The sequence below is a fragment of the Botrytis deweyae genome (assembly GCF_014898535.1).
Source record: "Botrytis deweyae strain B1 chromosome Unknown BDEW_010, whole genome shotgun sequence".
Taxonomy (NCBI): Eukaryota; Fungi; Ascomycota; class Leotiomycetes; order Helotiales; family Sclerotiniaceae; genus Botrytis; species Botrytis deweyae.
In genome coordinates this window covers 840152-859690 of record NW_024066217.1, presented here as the reverse complement: position 1 = coordinate 859690, position 19539 = coordinate 840152, and the positions used below count along the sequence as shown (strand labels likewise).

At 41.4% G+C, this 19539-nt stretch overlaps 5 protein-coding genes across 5 annotated transcripts; 3 read left to right on the top strand and 2 right to left on the bottom strand.

Moving 5' to 3' along the window:
• Positions 1–2763: 2763 nt before the first annotated feature.
• EAE98_005336 (uncharacterized protein) lies at positions 2764–4861 on the top strand. Its single transcript, XM_038952958.1, has 2 exons — positions 2764–3924; positions 3973–4861. Exons 1-2 carry the CDS (start codon positions 3403–3405, stop codon positions 4408–4410), a joined length of 960 nt encoding a protein of 319 aa, XP_038810800.1. The 5' UTR covers positions 2764–3402; the 3' UTR covers positions 4411–4861.
• Positions 4862–6995: 2134 nt separating this feature from the next.
• On the bottom strand, positions 6996–8728 carry EAE98_005335 (uncharacterized protein; the record flags this gene model as incomplete). Its single annotated transcript, XM_038952957.1, has 3 exons — positions 6996–7288; positions 7573–7914; positions 7963–8728. The coding sequence occupies 3 exons, from the start codon at positions 8726–8728 to the stop codon at positions 6996–6998; spliced, it is 1401 nt and encodes a 466-aa protein (XP_038810799.1).
• Positions 8729–12449: 3721 nt separating this feature from the next.
• EAE98_005334 (uncharacterized protein) lies at positions 12450–13956 on the top strand (the record flags this gene model as incomplete). Its single annotated transcript, XM_038952956.1, has 7 exons — positions 12450–12471; positions 12523–12573; positions 12631–12690; positions 12748–13068; positions 13126–13413; positions 13600–13688; positions 13744–13956. 7 exons carry the CDS (start codon positions 12450–12452, stop codon positions 13954–13956), a joined length of 1044 nt encoding a protein of 347 aa, XP_038810798.1.
• Positions 13957–14734: 778 nt separating this feature from the next.
• EAE98_005333 (uncharacterized protein) lies at positions 14735–15829 on the top strand (the record flags this gene model as incomplete). Its single annotated transcript, XM_038952955.1, has 2 exons — positions 14735–15200; positions 15261–15829. 2 exons carry the CDS (start codon positions 14735–14737, stop codon positions 15827–15829), a joined length of 1035 nt encoding a protein of 344 aa, XP_038810797.1.
• A 2004-nt stretch (positions 15830–17833) lies between these two features.
• Positions 17834–19305, bottom strand: EAE98_005332 (uncharacterized protein; the record flags this gene model as incomplete). Its single annotated transcript, XM_038952954.1, has 3 exons — positions 17834–18069; positions 18119–19073; positions 19129–19305. The coding sequence occupies 3 exons, from the start codon at positions 19303–19305 to the stop codon at positions 17834–17836; spliced, it is 1368 nt and encodes a 455-aa protein (XP_038810796.1).
• Between the last annotated feature and the right edge of the window lie 234 nt (positions 19306–19539).

Here is a 19539-nt window from a genome sequence, read left to right as displayed (position 1 = left end):
AGATAGACAGATGTGTCAGGGTTATATGATGTTAAGGGAGCAAATCCCATCGAGCTTTGGCGTTGTAGATGCCAGTGCATGTCATCAGATCTGTAGGCCATTCGGGGGCCCTTTCCGATCCCGTTGAAGATGAGTTGATCCTTTAGATCCAAGGCTTAAAGTACCGAAGGCTAGTCAGATAGGATGAGGTCAAAATTGAGAAGTCTTGGAAATAAATCTCCTTGAAAGTGATTCGTAGAAATCAATTCTATGTGATCCTTTGACATTGAAAACAGGACAAGCACCTAGGCCCCAGAAGGGTAAGGGTAAGCATGGTCTGACCCTATGGTCCCTTTTTGATTAGCAATTCTTCCAATGGCTCAACGGTTAATATCCAGAGAGCGTGCAGGTACTGCATGACAGGAGAATGCCCATCATTCTCATGCAGCTAATTGACAATCTCGTTTTTAACAAGGATGTTGATTGGGGCGCAGTTCCGCAGTACACATAAGCAGCTGCATACCCCAACATCGAACTGCGCAAAGACCAGATGTTCGTTCCTAGTAGTTAAAATAAGACCCGTACGGCACTCTTGAGGATCAATTAAATTTTATTGAGGGGGCACGCACCATGGAATGTCTCGGAAGGATAATGGCAAGGATCTAAAGAGATTTAATTCGGATTATTCCTCGCATTTGCTGGCGATTGGATCTTCTCAAAGGTTCGTCATGCATAATATAATGTAGATAAAAGTGGTGGTGGTGATATTGGAGTTGTTTGAAATATCATGCACCTGTCATTGCGAATTGCATGCTAACGATGCAAAAAAACATGAAGAAGAAGCCTCCCCGAACAAATTTGAGCAAAGTAGGTAAGCATACTATGCCATCTCGTTGCATTCTACTATAAAGAATATTCGCCCCCAAGATGGATGACAGTTGAAACACGGGAGAGCGGCGTCTAAAGTAAAACAGATGAGAAAATCTGCGATTGGTCACCCAAGAAAACTATTCTGGAAGAGATAAAAACAAACTGCCCAAGATGTTATTTGTATGCTAATCATCCAACTGTTGGTGAATCATTCGTAATTGAGCATTTTCAGATGAAACAAATATATGTTATGAGTAGTATTTTGAAGAAAATAGTTCTCTCATATACAGATAGGCGCCGCTTGCAACAGTGCAAAAAGACAATGGAGTGCTCTGGTCCATTGAAATGTTTCAATCACATTCTTTGACTTTATACTTATAGATACCGGAACGTTAAAATTGTACTGCCGCGCGTGATGATACCATTACCGGACTCTTCCCGAGTATATCCCACAAGCTCAAGGGACGCTTGTCAGTGTGAGGATATTACGTTGGTCTGTGTGAGTCGGAGCCCTTGTAAAGAATTGGCACAAGCGTTGGATATTCACCGACAGGGTGAGACAAGAGGAAACCCCAGGTAGAGCGGCTGTTGGCACAGACGACTATCGACTGCATGTGGGAAAGAAAAATATGAAGCAATCTCTTCATTACTCTCACCGGGGTGTTGCGGTTGTTGAGATTTCTTCATCTTGTTGTGTTGGAAGATAGTTAGGTCCGCACTCCACTCAATGTTGGATGTACGACCTCATGAAGATTTTTTTTGTGGTCATGGCCATGGCTATGGGGAGGAACATTGGACTTTTACGTTGCTTCGAAGATAAACACTGCCTAATGGATTGAGGTCTTCGATGGTCTTTGTCCGGTCGAATTGTTTGTTGTTTGTTGAAGCATAGCAACAGTGCCTGTCAAACTGCATACCGCTTATCGCCATTAGGCGCCCTTGCAGAATCCCTTTTGATCAGACCTGGGATGAAGATATCGAGATTAGATAAACCAAGATGATCACGGGCATCTGTGAGGACCTCGGGATACCTGGGTACTTTGGTAGATTCCCGAGCAGAGAAATCTAGGTGGAGGCATGTTACAAGGGGGGTAAATTGTGACAGGGTATAAAGAATAGATGTTTGGATGATAGAAGCCGAGAAGGAGCGGGTAGAGATGGGATGAGTTGATTTCCCATCTGTGCACTTGTGCATATGCATATCGCGTAGATCAGTGTCAGTGCTGTCTTGGAAGCAGAGATCCTAGTAAGTGAAAGAGGACCGTCCAAAATATTTTGCATTTCTTAAATTAGTCATCCAATCGTTTTACCAGGCAAACAAGGAGTCGAATAGCAACGTTCTTCCTGATTTGGAGTAGGAAGGAAAAGGGAAAGGAACAGGAAGAAGCTCCAACCAACAGGGGCCCAAATATCACCACCAGTTAGACCTTTTTTCACGTGATGTCTAGATGTTCAACTAATTCCATTACGGCATTCTCGTAATACCATTCACGCAGGAGTTATTACCTCGGTAGACGATGTACAGTGTCTATCTTGTCTAGGTAGTCTAGTCTAGACATATCAATTTACACGCGCGCATCAAATAAACGTCTCTTTTCTTTCTTCTAATCCATATAGTCTTTCAAGTATACCTTCTTTTCATCTTTACCTACCATTTTCAACATCTTCAATTCATTACGAAACAGGATCGTTATGATATGTTTCATTATCATCTAATCTATCAAGATCTAACTATCTTTAAAGGCATTCTTAAAAAACCTCATACACAGCCCTTGTAAATTTAATATACCCTGCACTGACCCTTTTCTGTCATCCCCCCTGTACAGATCTCTCCCGTTTGATTCTATTTTCGGTACGCGAACGCCTCATCCGCAGCTTACTTGTTGACGCCCACATAATTTACGCGCCCATCAGATATGTCTCCAAAATTCGAGATGAGACTACCGCCCAATGTCCTTAGGAGAGACCGTGTTTTTCTGTTGACCAATACAATCATCCCTTGTTCGTATCCCCTCGAGTTTTGGAGACTTAATAGTCTATCCGCGGCTACTGTAGTTGATCCTGGTCACAGAATTTCGTGCATTTGCCAACGTTTGAAGGCCCAGGAAGTCGGGGTCGGATTTATCAAGATAATATCTAAAATCGGACCCATCTTGTTTCATCATTTAGTTGAGGTCTCATTTTTGGACGTTCAGCGTTAATGAGGCTATAGACACCACCCAAATGGCCCCCAGCGTTATTTCTTCCAACAGATAATCGAGCTGGTCAATTCTGTATTATAAAGGTCGGTCGCCGGTACACTGGCTAAGACCTTTCGTCCTCATTCAGCATCAACATCATCTTTTGGCTTCTACGAATTTCCTATTGTCAACTCGCTTTAGATTTCAATTCTCATATCTGACTCCATTCGTTTTCGTGTCAAGTATTTTCTACGTTTCCTGCCGGCTGGTCTGCAAGTTTCTTTTACATCTAATACTTAATTGACTCGTCAATTGTTTCGACCCCTGGTTACTACCAAGTAGTACCGATCTTTCATAAACCCGTCTTCCTAGAATGCCAAAGGAACAGCGTTCATTCAAAGCTATGGATTACTATCGATCACCACCTCTCACCTCTAACAACCTCGTATATCCACCTATCAACTCTCGACCGATGGCCACACCATACTATGAACCACTGCAACACAGCTACCAGAATATGTCCAGCTATGCAACGGGAGGTCCTGTACAACAACCTCCTTTACCACTTCCAACTCAACATTATGTCCAGAGTAGTCCAATGCCACCTTCCATTCGACCTTCATCTGGAGCATGGACACCTATCGATGATCGAACTTTGATAGCAGCACGGAAACAGGGATTGAATTGGCAACCTATCCAGGCAACTTACTTTCCAAACAAATCGGCCAACGCCTGTCGAAAGCGCCATGAACGTTTGATGGAACGAAAGTCTAGTGATGATTGGGATAATGTCAAATCCGAGACTCTTGCGAAGCATTATATGGATATGCGCAAAGAGATATGGTCCGGCCTGGCTGCCGCTACTGGGGAGAAATGGACTGTTGTGGAGCAAAAGGTATGTGTTCAAACGAATATACCTGAGATTTATACTAACATGAAAAAGTGTATGTCAACTGGTCTCAAAAACATGCAAACATCTGCGAGAGCTTATGCTCGCCGCGAACGTATGATGGAAGCAGGAGGACAAACTGGAAATGCAACATACTCGGACCACAATGATTATGAAGTTCATGAAGACAGCGGGATCAGCATCAACCTCGACGGCGATTATGATCGGGATAATGGCTCAGAAGCTTCTACTAATGACCCGCTTAATCAACAACATTACTCATATGCACCACAAGTTCTCTCGGATGGCCGACCGGATGGATATCCACAGACGGACCGTAATGATGGCTACCCACAATCGGATCGCAACGACGGCTACCCACAAACTGACCGAAGTCCATACCACCAAGATAACCGAGCGTCATTTCACTCCCGTCTACCTTCCATGGATATGGGTATCGATGCTATCATTAATCAACCATCTGGGCTTTAGTGGCTTGTCTCTATCCTGTGAATTTAATTTCGAATCGTTTCTATAATCTATCGGAGAAATAAGGGTCGGCACTATGGGGGTCAAATTTCTTAAGCTATCTTTGGAAAATGATACCAGGCGTAATTGATTTTTTTTCAGCCACGAGGAGGGGAATTATGAGCATCCGGCGTTAGAGAGGGGAATTTTTCAAAATGCACTTAGTTACAAGTGCTTCACACAATCATTTCAAAGTTGGGATGGATTTCATTTGTTGGTTGGGTTTTGCGACATGAATATGACCTTTACGTATTTATCTTATCTTGTCGTTGGGAATGGAGTAATTGGAAAGATTTGGGATTTGAATGGTGGAAGTGGATAGGTTTGGTGGAATCCTGTATTATTAGATACAGATTAATACCACCAGAAGGCTATTGAGTCTTCATAAAAGATTAAATATAAACACTATTTATCTTAATTTTTTGTTTTCTATTGCTGCATATTGTTTGAACTTCATCAGAAATTAATTGACTAGTAGGGCTAGCCACCGGTTTTATCTCATTTAACTAAGAAGTTCTAAATCATCCCAATATTCATGAATATCAAATATTTTGAGAGAGACAAGTTTGTTTGTAGTTGGCAGTTGTCTGATAGTACTTAGGTACCTAGTAGGTACACATACATTCCTTCTCAATAGCCCACACCTAATCCTCGACCCACGGCCGCGCTACCAAACCTTGATTCAATAACCTTGGCCATTAGATATGAAAGTCTAGAGCCAAATTTTGAGGGTGCCGAGTAGTGCTCAAAAGTGGGGCTCATTGTTTGGCTAACATAGGTACGTGTGTTTTACTTCGATTGGGATCCATGTCTGAGGATATTCAATGAATGACATTTCCCCGTCACTTGACGATGACATCTTGTGATCTTCTAAGAAATGACATCACATCAAAATCTAAGCTCAAAGTATTCTGGAGCTATACCCAAATGCAGACATCTCCACGTATCTAAAATGGAAAATTCTCAACATCTCATTGAGATGTTCAAACCTCATCCCTAATCCCATGTACACGGCATACCATCATCCACTCCTCCAACCAACCAACTCAAATACCACCCCGCTTCTATATCTAACCCAGAATCCGGGTTTGATGCTGGATCCACAGATTCCAATATCGTAATCTCGACATCCATCCTCGCGATCCTTTCGCTTCGGGGGTTCCCCACATTTTCACCGAATCATCTGTCTACTCGTAAAATATCCATGCTTCGATCTCTTCCTTTCGCTTGTATCTTGGTAGGAGTTTAGGATTTTGGATGTTGAAGATGGGTATCGAGAATCGTATATCTAGGTTGGTGATCCCGAGGCTTAAATCGTTTAGAGGATGTATGTTTTCTAGTTGGGTTACACTGCAAGTGCGAGTACTTCTAGTGCTGTATGAGTTTTGCTCCTCTGATTTTATTTGCCGTCTATTGTAATGTTTTTAACAACGGAGTCCAAGTCTGAGTCGAATTTTGAAATGGAAATAATAGCGTGTCGACCACCCTACTCTTTCTTTAATTTAAGCTTTGTAAAGTAAGCAATGCAGTGGTATGAAAACTAGAAGCAATTTTGTCTAGAGCAAATAAATAAGTCATCAAGTGTATTTACGAACTATAAGTCGAACCAAGCATCAGGTCAACGCAGATCAGACCTCTCTTCAATACCTATCTCGCTAATCTCGCAACTAGCAGTTCCAGAAAACGCTAAGAACAATTCGAGAGTAAGACAACATTCGCATCAACTCGCTTCCTCTGGCTCAACTCAAAGATAGGTCCTCACATATCCAACACAAATGTATGTTAGTTATACTTCCAAGGCGACTATCCATCGCAATGCAAACCCTCTGTTCCTCTTGTCCAAACCTCAGCGACAAAAGTACTATACATCCACGCTGCCTATATATCTCTCCACATACAATCCACACATGACATAACATCGAGCTGAGATTACTCAAGGCACCCTAATAAACAAAATCTTCCAGAAATTTTCCTTAGTCCCAACCGTACGCACAGATCTATGTAGCCCACCCATGTAACTGACCCGCACCCCGCACTGGCGCTTATCCCACCTTCATCCCTCACCTCCCCGAATTTAACTGTTCCTCCCTTCTCTTCAATTTCTTTGGTCTCTTATACAGAGGTTATCCGCCCTTTTTTTCAGCCTCAAGGGCCCATTTCCATCCTGATATTTTCGGGTTAGGATTTTCACTGTGCACTGGGAGGAATTTTTACCCGCATTACTTATCATCAATACCTCAAATACAGTTTTTCTATGGGACGAGTCATCCTATTGTAGCGTCCAGAGAAAAATGGTTTCGGCAGATGATTGAACCTTGTCGATACCCACCTTAGAAACAAATGTCATCATTCTGGTAAAGATCTTCTCAAAAGAAATTTCATTGCTTGGAGGCTTTCAAAGGCAACAGCTTTTTCTACAATAAGTGGAGTGATAAGGATGACATGGTAGATCTATATGATAGGCTCCAGGAAGACCACAATCATCTATCATTCGAGATCCAAGCATCAACGAGTCTCCAGTTTGTGGGCTCAGTTATTTCGCCTTGGCTCTAAGGTGCTATGCTATCTTTTAATAACTGTTTTAGCCCCTCAAGATGCTTGCATAATGCTTCCAATACGCCTCTTCGACTTTCAGATTCGCCCGACTCCTGTTGCCAAAATGCAAAATTTACAATGCCGACCATCTCTTCGCTACTCAACAAGCCACCCGAAACAAAGCCATCCGGCCCGATTTCGCCAGGATATATCCAGTGTTCACGTGGTAAGCCCAGAAGTCTTTCGATTTGTTCGAAAAGGCTGGTTATAATTTGGATGAGAATAGGCGTCTGAAGATTACCGGATTCTGGAAAGTTAGCATTTGGGTAAACCAAAATGGGCCTCATCTTGTGCCGAAGTGCGTGACTTACGTAGTGGAAAGCTACAAAAGCCCAGGAAGGGGGCAGAGAGAGGGATCATCACTGTCCGAGACCTCTGTCAGAAAGCCATGTATGTGTGAGAACAGAACTTCATGAAGCCGCAGTAAATGCATATGGCATGTAAGAATGAGGAGTGAAGTTGCGAAATCATACTTTGAGTACGTTCGCCAATCAGATTTTGATAGGGCGGAGTGTATCGATGAGGAAGAACTGTCTACGGGCGAGGACGTGCTGATTGCATCAGTTCTGGATAGAGTATGTGCATAGTCTTTATTACTCTTTTGGAGATCAGGTCTTTTGGTGTTTGATGTAGGATTTGAACTCAGTACAGTACCAGTAGACGATCGAGGGGACTTGGTTGGATGTCGACCCGACGAGCCTACCAGCAGACTAAGAGCTTGCAAGAAATCTCTTGTACCGTTTAAAATGTCGTCCAACCTCGTTCTTGAGGACTTTGTCTCAATAATAGGCTCAACTAGCATCTCTACGATTGCAGTTGGGGTGTCTTTATCAATTTGAGAAAGCAGCAAACCAATATCCAAATTAGTCTTGGCTAACCGCTAGACAATGGTCTCCTCTTCATTCTTGTCAATAGATATACTGCCTGCAACCTGACCTTCGGGGCTTTCGCAGGAAGCGTTGTTTTCGAATGTCGTTGCTAAAGTTTTGTGACTGCTGCATTCGATGTTTTGTAAATTAGATGTCGAAGTGGAAGACGTCGTTCGGGGTGAAAGTATCAATGATGGCGTAGGTCGAGAGGGAGGATCTCCTGTATATGTCTGTGCTTTTGACGGATAAGCCTCAGTCGAGCTACTTGTACCCGAGTTGTCAGATAGATCAAATGTCTGATCCGTTCCATCTGGAAGTATGAGACCAGAAAATAAAGCATCCTCGGCTGCCCAATTCATATCACTCATTGTGTCTGAAAATCCTGTGGGATACATTGGCACAGGTAATGATGATTGAGACGATTCGAATATATTCATCAGCGCTGTTTGTCCAAGGGATCCTGGAGAGCTTGCTGTTTCCGTAACGATAGCTGTATCTATCACCGCTTGCTGAGTAGTGGCTTGTGACTGCATTTGGAGCTGCGCAGCATTATTGTATCGTCGCTTTCGCACTGACTTTTGCACTCTTGCCTTTTCCTCTATGCTTTTTGTAGAAGCAAAAGCAGTGTCTCCCACATAGCTACGTCCACGGAAGACAGGGCTCGTGCGACATTCAGCATCTGCACGGAAGCATCGATCGCAGTTTTGCTGGTCAGTTCGTTCGCGAATGCATCGCAGTTTTTGACCACGGCAACGATCACACGCAAATCTTCGAGAAGAAACTCCATTCGCATTCAGATCCATCACTCTCGAAGCCATATGAACAGATTGTTAAAGCTAGAAAGAAGAGATGCGTAGTTCGAACGAATAAAAGGAGATCCAACATGAGTTGATTAAAACAAGATGCAGTCATGCGGGATGAAGACCCGTACTAGCGCCTACGCCACTCAGCAGGGGAGAAATCGTACGACTAGATTCTTTACAAATTTCTGTATGCCTCCAAAGCTTTTATATCACTCGTTCTTTTTGGATATCTGAACCGATTAGGCTTTTATGCAAGTAAACTCACCCACTACGTAACCCAACACTCTTATCTATTTCAATCACAAAATCCATTTTTCACTACTCGATAGCTAGAATCGCCCTCATTCTCAGAATCTAGTTACCACCAGTGTTGGTAAACTTCTTCCAACTGTTGGGATTACAGGATCATCTATCCGTTTGTATGCGACTTATGCGGCGCAGTTGGAAAATCATTTGCCTACAATCTACCGAGAATCACATGACCATCTATAATTACGTTCCCTCATTCTCATTGGAGCGTTCAGCGGGCTTAGATACATGCATGCAATGGGCAGATTGAGTATTCCAACCGCTTGAGTCCCCAGATTGAGTGGGGGTTCTAATTGGTCTTCTTGCTGCTCCTAGAGTTCCTTCATGCTGCAATAATCAGCACAGTTAAAGATAGATACCGATACCGAGTAATGTTGCCCTCTAAAACCATTGTTTTAAACAGCTACTAGAATCATTCGCTGCTCTACAATGGTCTATATAGATTAAAGTCATGAATATGATGATGGCTGAAAGCTTTCGAGGTCTCAGTTTCTGTACATTTGTAAGAATAACCCTACTGCTCAATAGACAACTTGATGACAAGTATAAAACTCTATAATAAATGACTTATTAATAGCTTACTAATTAAGAGATATCTTGATGAATAATATGTGTATAATATGGTTTTATGTTATAAAATTATATTATCATATAGTTATATAATAGTATCTTTTATTAAATTGATTTATAATAGAATAGAATGGAATAGAAGTATATGGAAAACTATTAATAAGACAGATTAAATTGATTGGTATACTTTCTTTTTATGATGCAATGTAATTCTATAAGATTCGATTTAAATCTATCTTATTTATAAGCATAGAAAATACTAGAATTTCATTATAAACTATATAAACCTAGGATATTCTTTAAAGAAAACCTAGAAAAAGCAAGCTATTTCATCTCAACTCAGCCTAGCTCTTCTAAATTGACTTCAATTCAACTCTTATTACATATATTCGATTTATCCCTCAAGCTTAAATTGACTAGATCTTCCACTATCATTATAATAATAATATTCCTTATTATTATAAAAGCTAACCTCCAAGAGGTTATGAGCTCGGCTAGTCTAAATTAGCTTAGAAAGGGAATTAGCTTGATTTAAGGCTGTATATCATATATATACAGCTATTGAGCTGTCGAATATCGAATTTTCCTGTCGAATATCGAATTTTCGAATCAATTCAATTGAATTCATATCGAAAAACACTACATATAGACCCTGAGGCCTGCGTCCCTGAAGCTAAACCTAATTGAGCGAATAAAATTAGGTCCCTAGACGATATATCTATACTATACGCTACCCAAAGCGGGTGATATATCAATATTCTTCATACCATGGTGCCCTAGCTTATTTAGTCTTTATTTTATATAGAATAAGATAAAGAGCTAATTTAAGAGGTGGCTGGTCTATTCGATCCTCGAGACTAAAATCTATTTCAAATCGATTTATTCATCAAATCCATTCAAATCCGAAACTAGCTATATATATAGACTAGTACCAATCCAGTCCATAAGACCAATTGGCCTATAATAAAAAGGGCTTAAAATGGCTTCTAGTATTACTTTTAAATCTGATCCTTTAAAAGACAGATCTAATTATATTAAATGGATTAATAAAGCTGAGATATTTCTTGAAATAAACGGCTTTATGTCATATATCGATGGTACAGAAACGCCACCAAACAAAAATCTATATACAGACGAATTAGGACAGCCACTTTCACCTGAATTAGCAATTAGATATAACGAAAAGCTTTCAGAGTATCAAGAAAATGAAAGAAGGGCATTAGAAGCTATTAAATCCATAATTAGCTTCGAATTAGTCGAAAGATTCAAGGATAAAACTTCGGCTAAAAGCCTATGGGACTCCATTATTAAGAGTTTTGGAGAGTCTTCCATCGAATCAATGGGAAGATACCTAAACAAGCTAATAGAATCTAATTATACTAGCTCTGAGGGAATGGACGAATATACTAATTCGATCCAATCATCGTATAATTACCTAAAATCGATGAAATTCGAAGTTCCTGAAGCTTTTATAGTATGGTTTCTTTTTAGAGGTCTACCTAGCTCTTTCGATAGCTTCGCTTCTCGAAAATACGAAGAACTAGCTAAAAATACAGCTAGTATTGATCTAGATAAGCTCTTTTCCGAGCTAATATCCGAAGAGGCTAGAATGCGATCTAATATCAATCTACATGCGAATAAAACTAGCTTCAAAAAAGCTCCTTATTGCAATCACTGCTCTAAAAAGGGGCATTTGGAGTCTAAATGCTTCATAAAACACCCTGAATTAAAAGCAAATAAAGGGTATAATAGGAAGTAATCTAATTCGAAATCTAATAATGATTCGAATAATTAGTCGAATAAACCCATCTCTAGCAATCAACTAATGGCTGTAGACCATTATATAGATTCAGTCAATCAATCTCGTAGATCTAAATATAAATTTATATTAGAATCAGCGATGCAATTCCCTCAGGCATTGACAAACGTGAAAGACAGTGACGATTCGGGAATCACTCAATCAAAAAATAATAAATCCCATTTTCTGTATGACTGCGCACATAATCTATCGATATGATTAATTCACAACTAATCTTGACCACACTGTCTCTCGTATGTGTTTTCGTTGCCGATGATATTCCGGCAGTAAAAGATTGTATCAAACGTATGAGCAGAGCTTGATAGTTGAATAATTCTACAATTTCTTTCCAGGCTAGAGTCTAATCCAATACTCACCCAGGTATGCATTGAAGTATGTCCAAGCGAGTCCTGCACACCATACATCTAGACCCCAGGTTTATCGCGCAACTCGCTGACCTGAGCTCGCTTGAAAAGCCTCAAGATTTGCAGTAAACTAGCTAGACTGTTGAGAAAATAAGTGCGATCGGAGTACCGAAGAAAATAATTACCAGATGTAGTAATTCGGCACCGAAAACCGAGTAACAATTAGTTCTCGGCGTCGGGATCAAATGGAGAAGACAAGATGCCGAGCAAATAATAGCGAGTCGACGGTCGATAGATTTTTTGTATATTAATATCATTTCTCTTGTCTATGACTTCACGACTAATGTTTGGAGAAAAGGGGGCTCAACTTCATGACCTAGTTCGCCTTGGTGAGATAACTTCACAATAATTACTAGCAGCACTCGCCAAAACCGCACCATTCATCTTCACATCGCAAAAGTTAATAACTCATGGCGATCCCTGATTTTACAGATATCTTCTGGGCGAACTTTCTGCTATGGCTCTTGGTGTTCGTCAAAATTGTATGTCAATTTTCACATCCAATCGTAACCTAATACAATCTCAATAATAATACACTTTCAGTTGTTCCTCTATTCGCTTATTCGTGGCATCTATAATCTATAATTCCATCCACTTTCCAAATACCCAGGTCCCAAGCTAGCGGTAGTTTCCAATGCATGGTACGCATATAATTGGTAAGATCCCGATCCTTTTGTAGCATGCGTTAAAATTCTAATGAACTCAAGGCTCCACCGGAAAATGGCCGTGGAAGATCGAAGAAGTGTTGAAACATTATGGTGGGAAATACAAATTCGGATCTTCTTCTCTTTGACCCAGCTGTTGATTGTTAATAGGCGACTTTGTTCGTATCGCACCGAATGAGCTTTTATTTCTTACACCGCAAGCAGGAAAGGGTGAATATTAACGACTTCGACGGCAATAGTAGCAGCCAGCTAAAACAATATTTTCAGATATACACGCAACGCATATGAAAAATCTCGAAACTTTTGTCAAAACAGACTTCGAAGATCTAGGAGAAGATGGAGGAATTTCCTTCGAGATCGATCCAGTCAAGTACCGCGATGTAGCCAGAAGACTTTCTCCCGCATTCAGCGCTAGAAATGCTAAAGCTAAGGAAGCGGTTTTGCATAAATATATTGACTTATTTGTTGATAAGATGAAAGCGATGAAAGATGAGAAGGGTGTTGAACTGCATCAGTGGGCACATTGGTTGACTATGGATGTCTCTGCGGATATGACATATAATCGTCAAATAAACCAAATGAAAAATGGTATGTAGTATTTCCAACCACTATGCTCCGTTAATCTAACATATCCATTATGAACAGAGAAGAGTTCTCTTCTATTGAATGCTGTGATCAAAGTCAACCTATTTTTAACGATCCAAGCAGTATCCAAAAAGCTCCCTCTCCTCAGTCCACTTCTGTACTTATTCATTCCCCGATCCGTCTGGCTCACCATGCCACGGGTTTTGAAGATCAACAGCCAAAAAGTCCCTTCACGAATTGAACGCAGGGGAAAGACGAAACACCTGGATTACTGCGAACAACTTATCCCAAGAGATGCGCCAGCTCCTAGAGATCAGAAGCAAATCAATTACTTGGAGCAAATAGCGGGTAAATTGCTAGTGGCAGGCTGGGAACCAATGTCAAATCAATTCTATTCCTCAATTTTCTTCCTACTAAATGAACCGAGTGCCTACAAATCACTTGTCAACGAAATCCGGAGCAATGTCAAAAATTGCTATAAGATCACTCCTGATTCATTAGCTAATATGAAACACTTACATGATTGCTTATAAGAAACTTTTCACATCCATCAGAATACGTATAATGGTCTTCCGCGCATGAGTTCCGGGGCCATCGTCGATAGCAACTACATTCCGCGCGGAGTAAGTAACTCTTCACATCCAATTTATTAACTCTTTACTTATCTATCATTCCCAGGTCATCTGCCAAATCAGTCACTTTGCAGCAGCACGCAACTCACGCTACTTTTCGGATCCACTCCAGTATCGTCCACAGCGATGGCTTCCATCCAACCACCCAGAATACGATAAAAAATATCAAAATGATAATCTCAAGGCTTTTTTACCCTTCAATCAAGGTCCTAGAATGTTTCCAGCCTCTGCAATTGCATGGGCCCAGATGAAATTATAACTTGCGAAGGTCTTGTGGATGTTTGATGTAGAAGCAGTGCCAGGTCAAGATTTATCTTTTGATCGAGATTTCTCTGTTTATACTATGTGGAATAAACCGAAGTTTTGGTTAGATTTTTACCGGCGAAGAGTGAAGAGGGACGATGAGTCGAGCATCTCATATTATACATACGTCAAACAATGTAGTTACAGATAATCTGTTCATGTGTCTCACATTGTAAATACTGCTGCTAGGAGAGCGAGAAGAGGTATCAGATCGTTTTGACTCATTTTTGTGTATTTTAGCGCCTACTGAAGATTTAAATCTAAAGTCCCGCCCACTGTAGGGAATTTCAAAGATTTTGCATGGACTTTTAAATGACATTTTACTTTCACAAAAAACGTGATCTTGAGTATAAACTTGTGCTATGTCTTCGAAAGTTCTGAAATATGAATCTTGTGTCAAATCCATAGTCGTTATGTGTCCTAATCGAATTGTGTTCTATCAAACATAAAGCTTTCCAGGCAAGTCTGCTACACAGTAAGTCGTGAACAGAATGCGAGGAGAAAAATATCAAGTAGTCACTTCGCTCATTAAGATCACAACGATCACCAACATACATGAACCCGTCTCAATCAATCCACTCAACCAGTTATTCGGAACTCCGAAACGCAATCTTAGAGGCGCGGCTCGAAATATCCTCAAAGACCACCTATAAATGCCGGTCATTAAGCCCCAATATTCTGCTCAAAGTAGGCATGAACATCCGTTGCCATCCAGCATTCTCAATTTGCAAACAATGAACCACACCAGCGAATCCGTCCACATCACAGCACATATAACCGTAAACATCGAATCAGCGCTTCCTTCCTCCCCATCATCTTTTCTCAATGTACCTCCATCACACACACCCGATTTTGCACGTGGATACAAATTCTGGTGTATCATCATCGGTTTCCTTGTTACCAATCTCCTCGGCGCCCTCGAGAACACAGTCGTCTCGACCGCTGCCCCTGTAATCTTATCCGATTTGCAGATGGGCCAGAATTTCATCTGGATCACGAATGCTTTCTTCGTATGCAGTGCAGCCTTCCAGCCTTTGTTTGGGCAGTTGTGCAATATAGTTGGAAGACGCTGGATTGTACTCATTGTCGCCATTTTTATACTTCGGAGTGGGATATGTGGTGTCGCTCGTAATGGCACCATGTTGATCGCTGGCCGGGCAGTGCAGGGCATGGGGAGTGGAGGAATCATTATGATTATTGGTACCGGACCATTATTTTACATCAACACAGATAGAGGCATTGACTAATATATAGCGTCAGATATAATCGTCTCAGATCTTGCTCCCCTCCGCCAACGTGGAAATTATATGGCTGTAGTTCTGGTCATCTATGGAATAGGCGTATCATTAGGCCCCTTTATTGGCGGTGCCATCGTCTACTCAACTACATGGCGTTGGGTATTTTATCTCAATCTTCCTGTCGGTGGAACCTCACTAGTGATACTATACCTCTTTCTCCACGTCAAATACAAAAAAGATGTGACTTTCGCTCAGAAACTACAGCGCATTGAATTAGTAGGCAACGCTATCCTCATGACCGGCACCGTAGCAGTTCTCTACGCCCTATCAATCACGAATCCCTGGTCATCATGGCACAAACTCGTGGCACTTGATTCTCCTCGCCGCACGGGCGTTACTCTCCTCCCCTATTCCCTTGTCGGCATCCCCGGTGCTGCCATTTCCGCCATGGCGCTCAGTCGTTGGAGTAAATTTCGTCCTTTAAATTTCGCCGGCTTTGCTTTGTTCGCTATCCCCTTGGGTCTCTTCACGCTACAACGGGAAAATACATCTACAGCCGAGTGGGCTATTTTCAATAGTCGTCGGCGCTGAGCGGACGTATCTCTGATGAGGGGTTGAGAGAGCAATTGGTAAATGGCAATACGTATCAGCTGGCAGCTGCCCAGTTTATTGAGAAGTACCCGGTCGGAGTGCAAGGAGAAATCCGTGCTGTGTACCGCGAAGCATTAAAGCGTGTGTGGCAGATCGCTGTGATCTTTGCCGGACTAGCTTGCGTGTTAGTTTTGCTAGAGAAGGAGATACCGCTGAGGACATTTCTAGAAACAGAATATGGATTGAAGAAATCTTCGAAAAAGCCTCAAGAGCGAAAGGATATCGAGAGAGATTAGAATTGATAATTTTACGAGTTCCTTTTGGGTGGTGTTCCCAAATTATCGGGAAATCGATCGCGTGATCATAGGAGGACATTTTATAAACTACGCTAGCACTTCTTTATATAGTACTAGCTTCCTATAGTCTTACCTAAAATGATCAAGAACGATTACAACCATCATACACCTCTCAACCAAGTTGATATCAACACAAAAGATTACAGCCCAAGCTTAAGAAACCTTATTAACTGTAACACCTTACCAAGTACAATAAAACGCCGTCTAATAAATCTTGTTTTTCAAAATACATCACATTATCAATGAGTGTCATGATCTTCAATAATCGAGCTGACTCCCCAGTGACTTGAGAGAGAGGCTTCAGTCCAAACCCTGATATCAAAGTTACAGACCATATTCATTCTTCTAAATATAATACCACCTACAAAATCTCAAACAAGATTAAAAAAACCTATATCCTCAACTCACCCCTCACTTATTTTCCTCTATCAATTGACCTTACACCATCATCTATCCATTATCTATCTATCATATATCTATCATATATCTATCATATATCTATCATATATCTATCATATATCTATCATATCTATCATATATCTATCATCTATCTATTATCTATCTATCACCTATCCATCACCTATCCATTACATATCACCTATCCATCATATCCCAAACAGAAAACACACCCCCTCTACCTCTCCCTCTCCATATCCGCAAAAAAAAAAAAAAAAAAAAAAAAAAGAAAAAAGAAAGAGGACAGCTATACAACCGATCGAAATCTCAACACGATAGATATTCTCGAGCCCGCGAGAAACCCATCCATCCATCCATCCATCATATCGAGGTTTCCGCAAATGGTTTTTACATACCTACATACCTACATACCTACCTACATACCTACCTACCTCAGTCCTCTTTTTTTTTTCCTTCACCACGATTTGCGTAACGAATACGAGAGTAAGATGATATACTAGGTAGGTAAGTCCCCATCTTCGTACGAATATCAAAATATCAAACAATAAGCTCTTTCTTTGACATGAGAGAAGCACTAGGAAAGGGGGATCTGTGACTGTGAGAAAGGGGAAAGCATTCCGTCCCTTCCTCCACCACTCATTGGACAAAAGACCGGGAATGAAAAAGAAAAAGAAAAAGAAGACGAAGAAGAATAGAAATGGAAAAGAAATATTTTGGATTCTCCAATCTATTTTTACTTCCATAAGAAAAGTGTTTACTTGGTTCTATCATTCCGTCATTGTTCGCTCCCGTCCCCTCCCCCCTTGCTCCTCGCTTTCCTTCTTGAATTCCCCTATTCAATTATCGCTACACCTCTACATCGCGTATTCTCAATCTCCCCAACCCCCCAAATACCCTACCTCAACAACGATTGGTCAATTCAGAACAATATAATCCCGGTACGGTTAAAAGTAAAATCTTAATTCTACTGCAGCCAGATTGTTACGCCAACATAGAGCTAATTTTCAAACGAATCAATGGACTTCCACTTGCATTTCACAATCACACGTATCGCGCAAGAAGATAAGGTTTCGCAGCTAATTTCAGTTTTTTATTCACTAATTTGCAACCACTAAAAACTAAAAACTTCCTAAAAACCCTGTCAGGATTCAACAAATTACTAACGCCAGTGAAATTCAATCCCAGATACCACGCTCCATAGATTCCCATTGAATTATATTTAACCTTAAGCTTAAGCGGCGGCAGCAACTTGAGCTGGAGCGACACCAACACGCTCCTTCGACAAGATGTCTACAAGAAGAGGATTTGGTCTGTTGTCCTTGCCGGCTGGGTAGACAGCTTGGTTCTTCTTGTAACGTTGAACGTTCTCAATGTACATATCGAAGAGGTAAGAGGAATCCATTGGTCCTCCCTTGGCCTCAGGATGGAATTGCGTGGAGAAAATTGGACGGGTCTTGTGAATCATACCTATAATCTGTTAGCTAGTGTTCAAGAAAGGATTTTGGAAAATATTTACCTTCGTTGGATCCATCGTTCAAGTTGACGAAGTATTCCTTGAAATCGGATGGGAGAGTAGTCATATCAACGGCATAACCGTGATTTTGACTGGTAATATGACATTGACCGGTGGTCAAATCAAGAGCTGGGATGTTGTGGGCACGGTTTCCGTACTTGAGCTTGATGGTGCGTGCACCAGCTGCAAGAGCAAGCAATTGATGTCCAAGGCAGATACCGAAGACTGGTAGTTGGGATGACTCCATTAATCTGGTCAAATGGTAGACAGTCTCTTGACAATGGGTTGGGTCACCAGGTCCGTTAGAGATAAAGACACCATCGAAATGGTGGGCAACCTTGTGAATTGGGAAATCGTAAGGGAAGACAGTAACGCTTGCGCCACGGCTGACCAAACTTCTGAGAATGTTCTCCTTAACACCGCAATCGATAACTGCGACATGCATATCTCCATGGGCAGAGCTAACGTGGAATGGGGCCTTGGTGCTGACTTTTTTGACCAAGTTGATTTGTTCAGGATCAACGAAAGCTTCATCTTGATCGGCATCATATTCTTCTCCAATGGTGATTCGAGCCAAGGAAGAACCTTCCTCTCTCAAGTAGGTGACAATAGCTCTGGTATCAACACCAGAAATGGCTGGCACACCCTCACGGGCACACCAATCACTCAAACTTTCCACAGCGGTCCAATGACTGTACTTCTCTGCATAATCTGCAACAACTACACCAACACATTGAATGTTTGGTGACTCGAAATATTTCAGAAGTCCGTGCTCATCTCTGGCAGATGATGGAACACCATAGTTTCCGATCAGAGGTTGAGTGAAAACGAGAATTTGTCCACGGTAAGAGGGATCGGTCATGGACTCAGGGTAACCAACGAGGGATGTTGTGAACACGGCTTCACCAGAGATGTTGGATTTTGCGCCAAAAGATTTGCCGTGGAAGACTGGGCCATCCTGTCAAAGATCGTCAACTCAGAAATTTCTTCACAGGTCAACCGATGTAACATACCCTGATTGTGAATGTAGCTCGGTCATGGGAGATTGGAGTAGCACGAGGACGGGTGTATGGCATGGCACGACCAGCACTTCCTTCAACAGTAGCTAGGAATCTAGCTTGTTGTGCAACTCTTTGGATGCCATAGCCAGTTGGCTTAAAAGCTGCAGGCTTTACGAATCGGGAGAACATGATTGTAGTTGTTTGTGTGTGTATAATTTAGTAGGCGGTAGGTTTGAGAAAGCTATTTCAGTTGACTGAAGCTTTCCAGATGTGATCTAGGAGACGGTTGTTAGAATTTTGGCCATGGTAAGTATTCGTTGGGAGGGACATGGATAAGGTTATGTGCGAACCTGAGATATAATCCTACAAGAACATGTTGTTAGTCAAATCGCTCTTAGATGATAAAGTTGCTGTAGACATTTT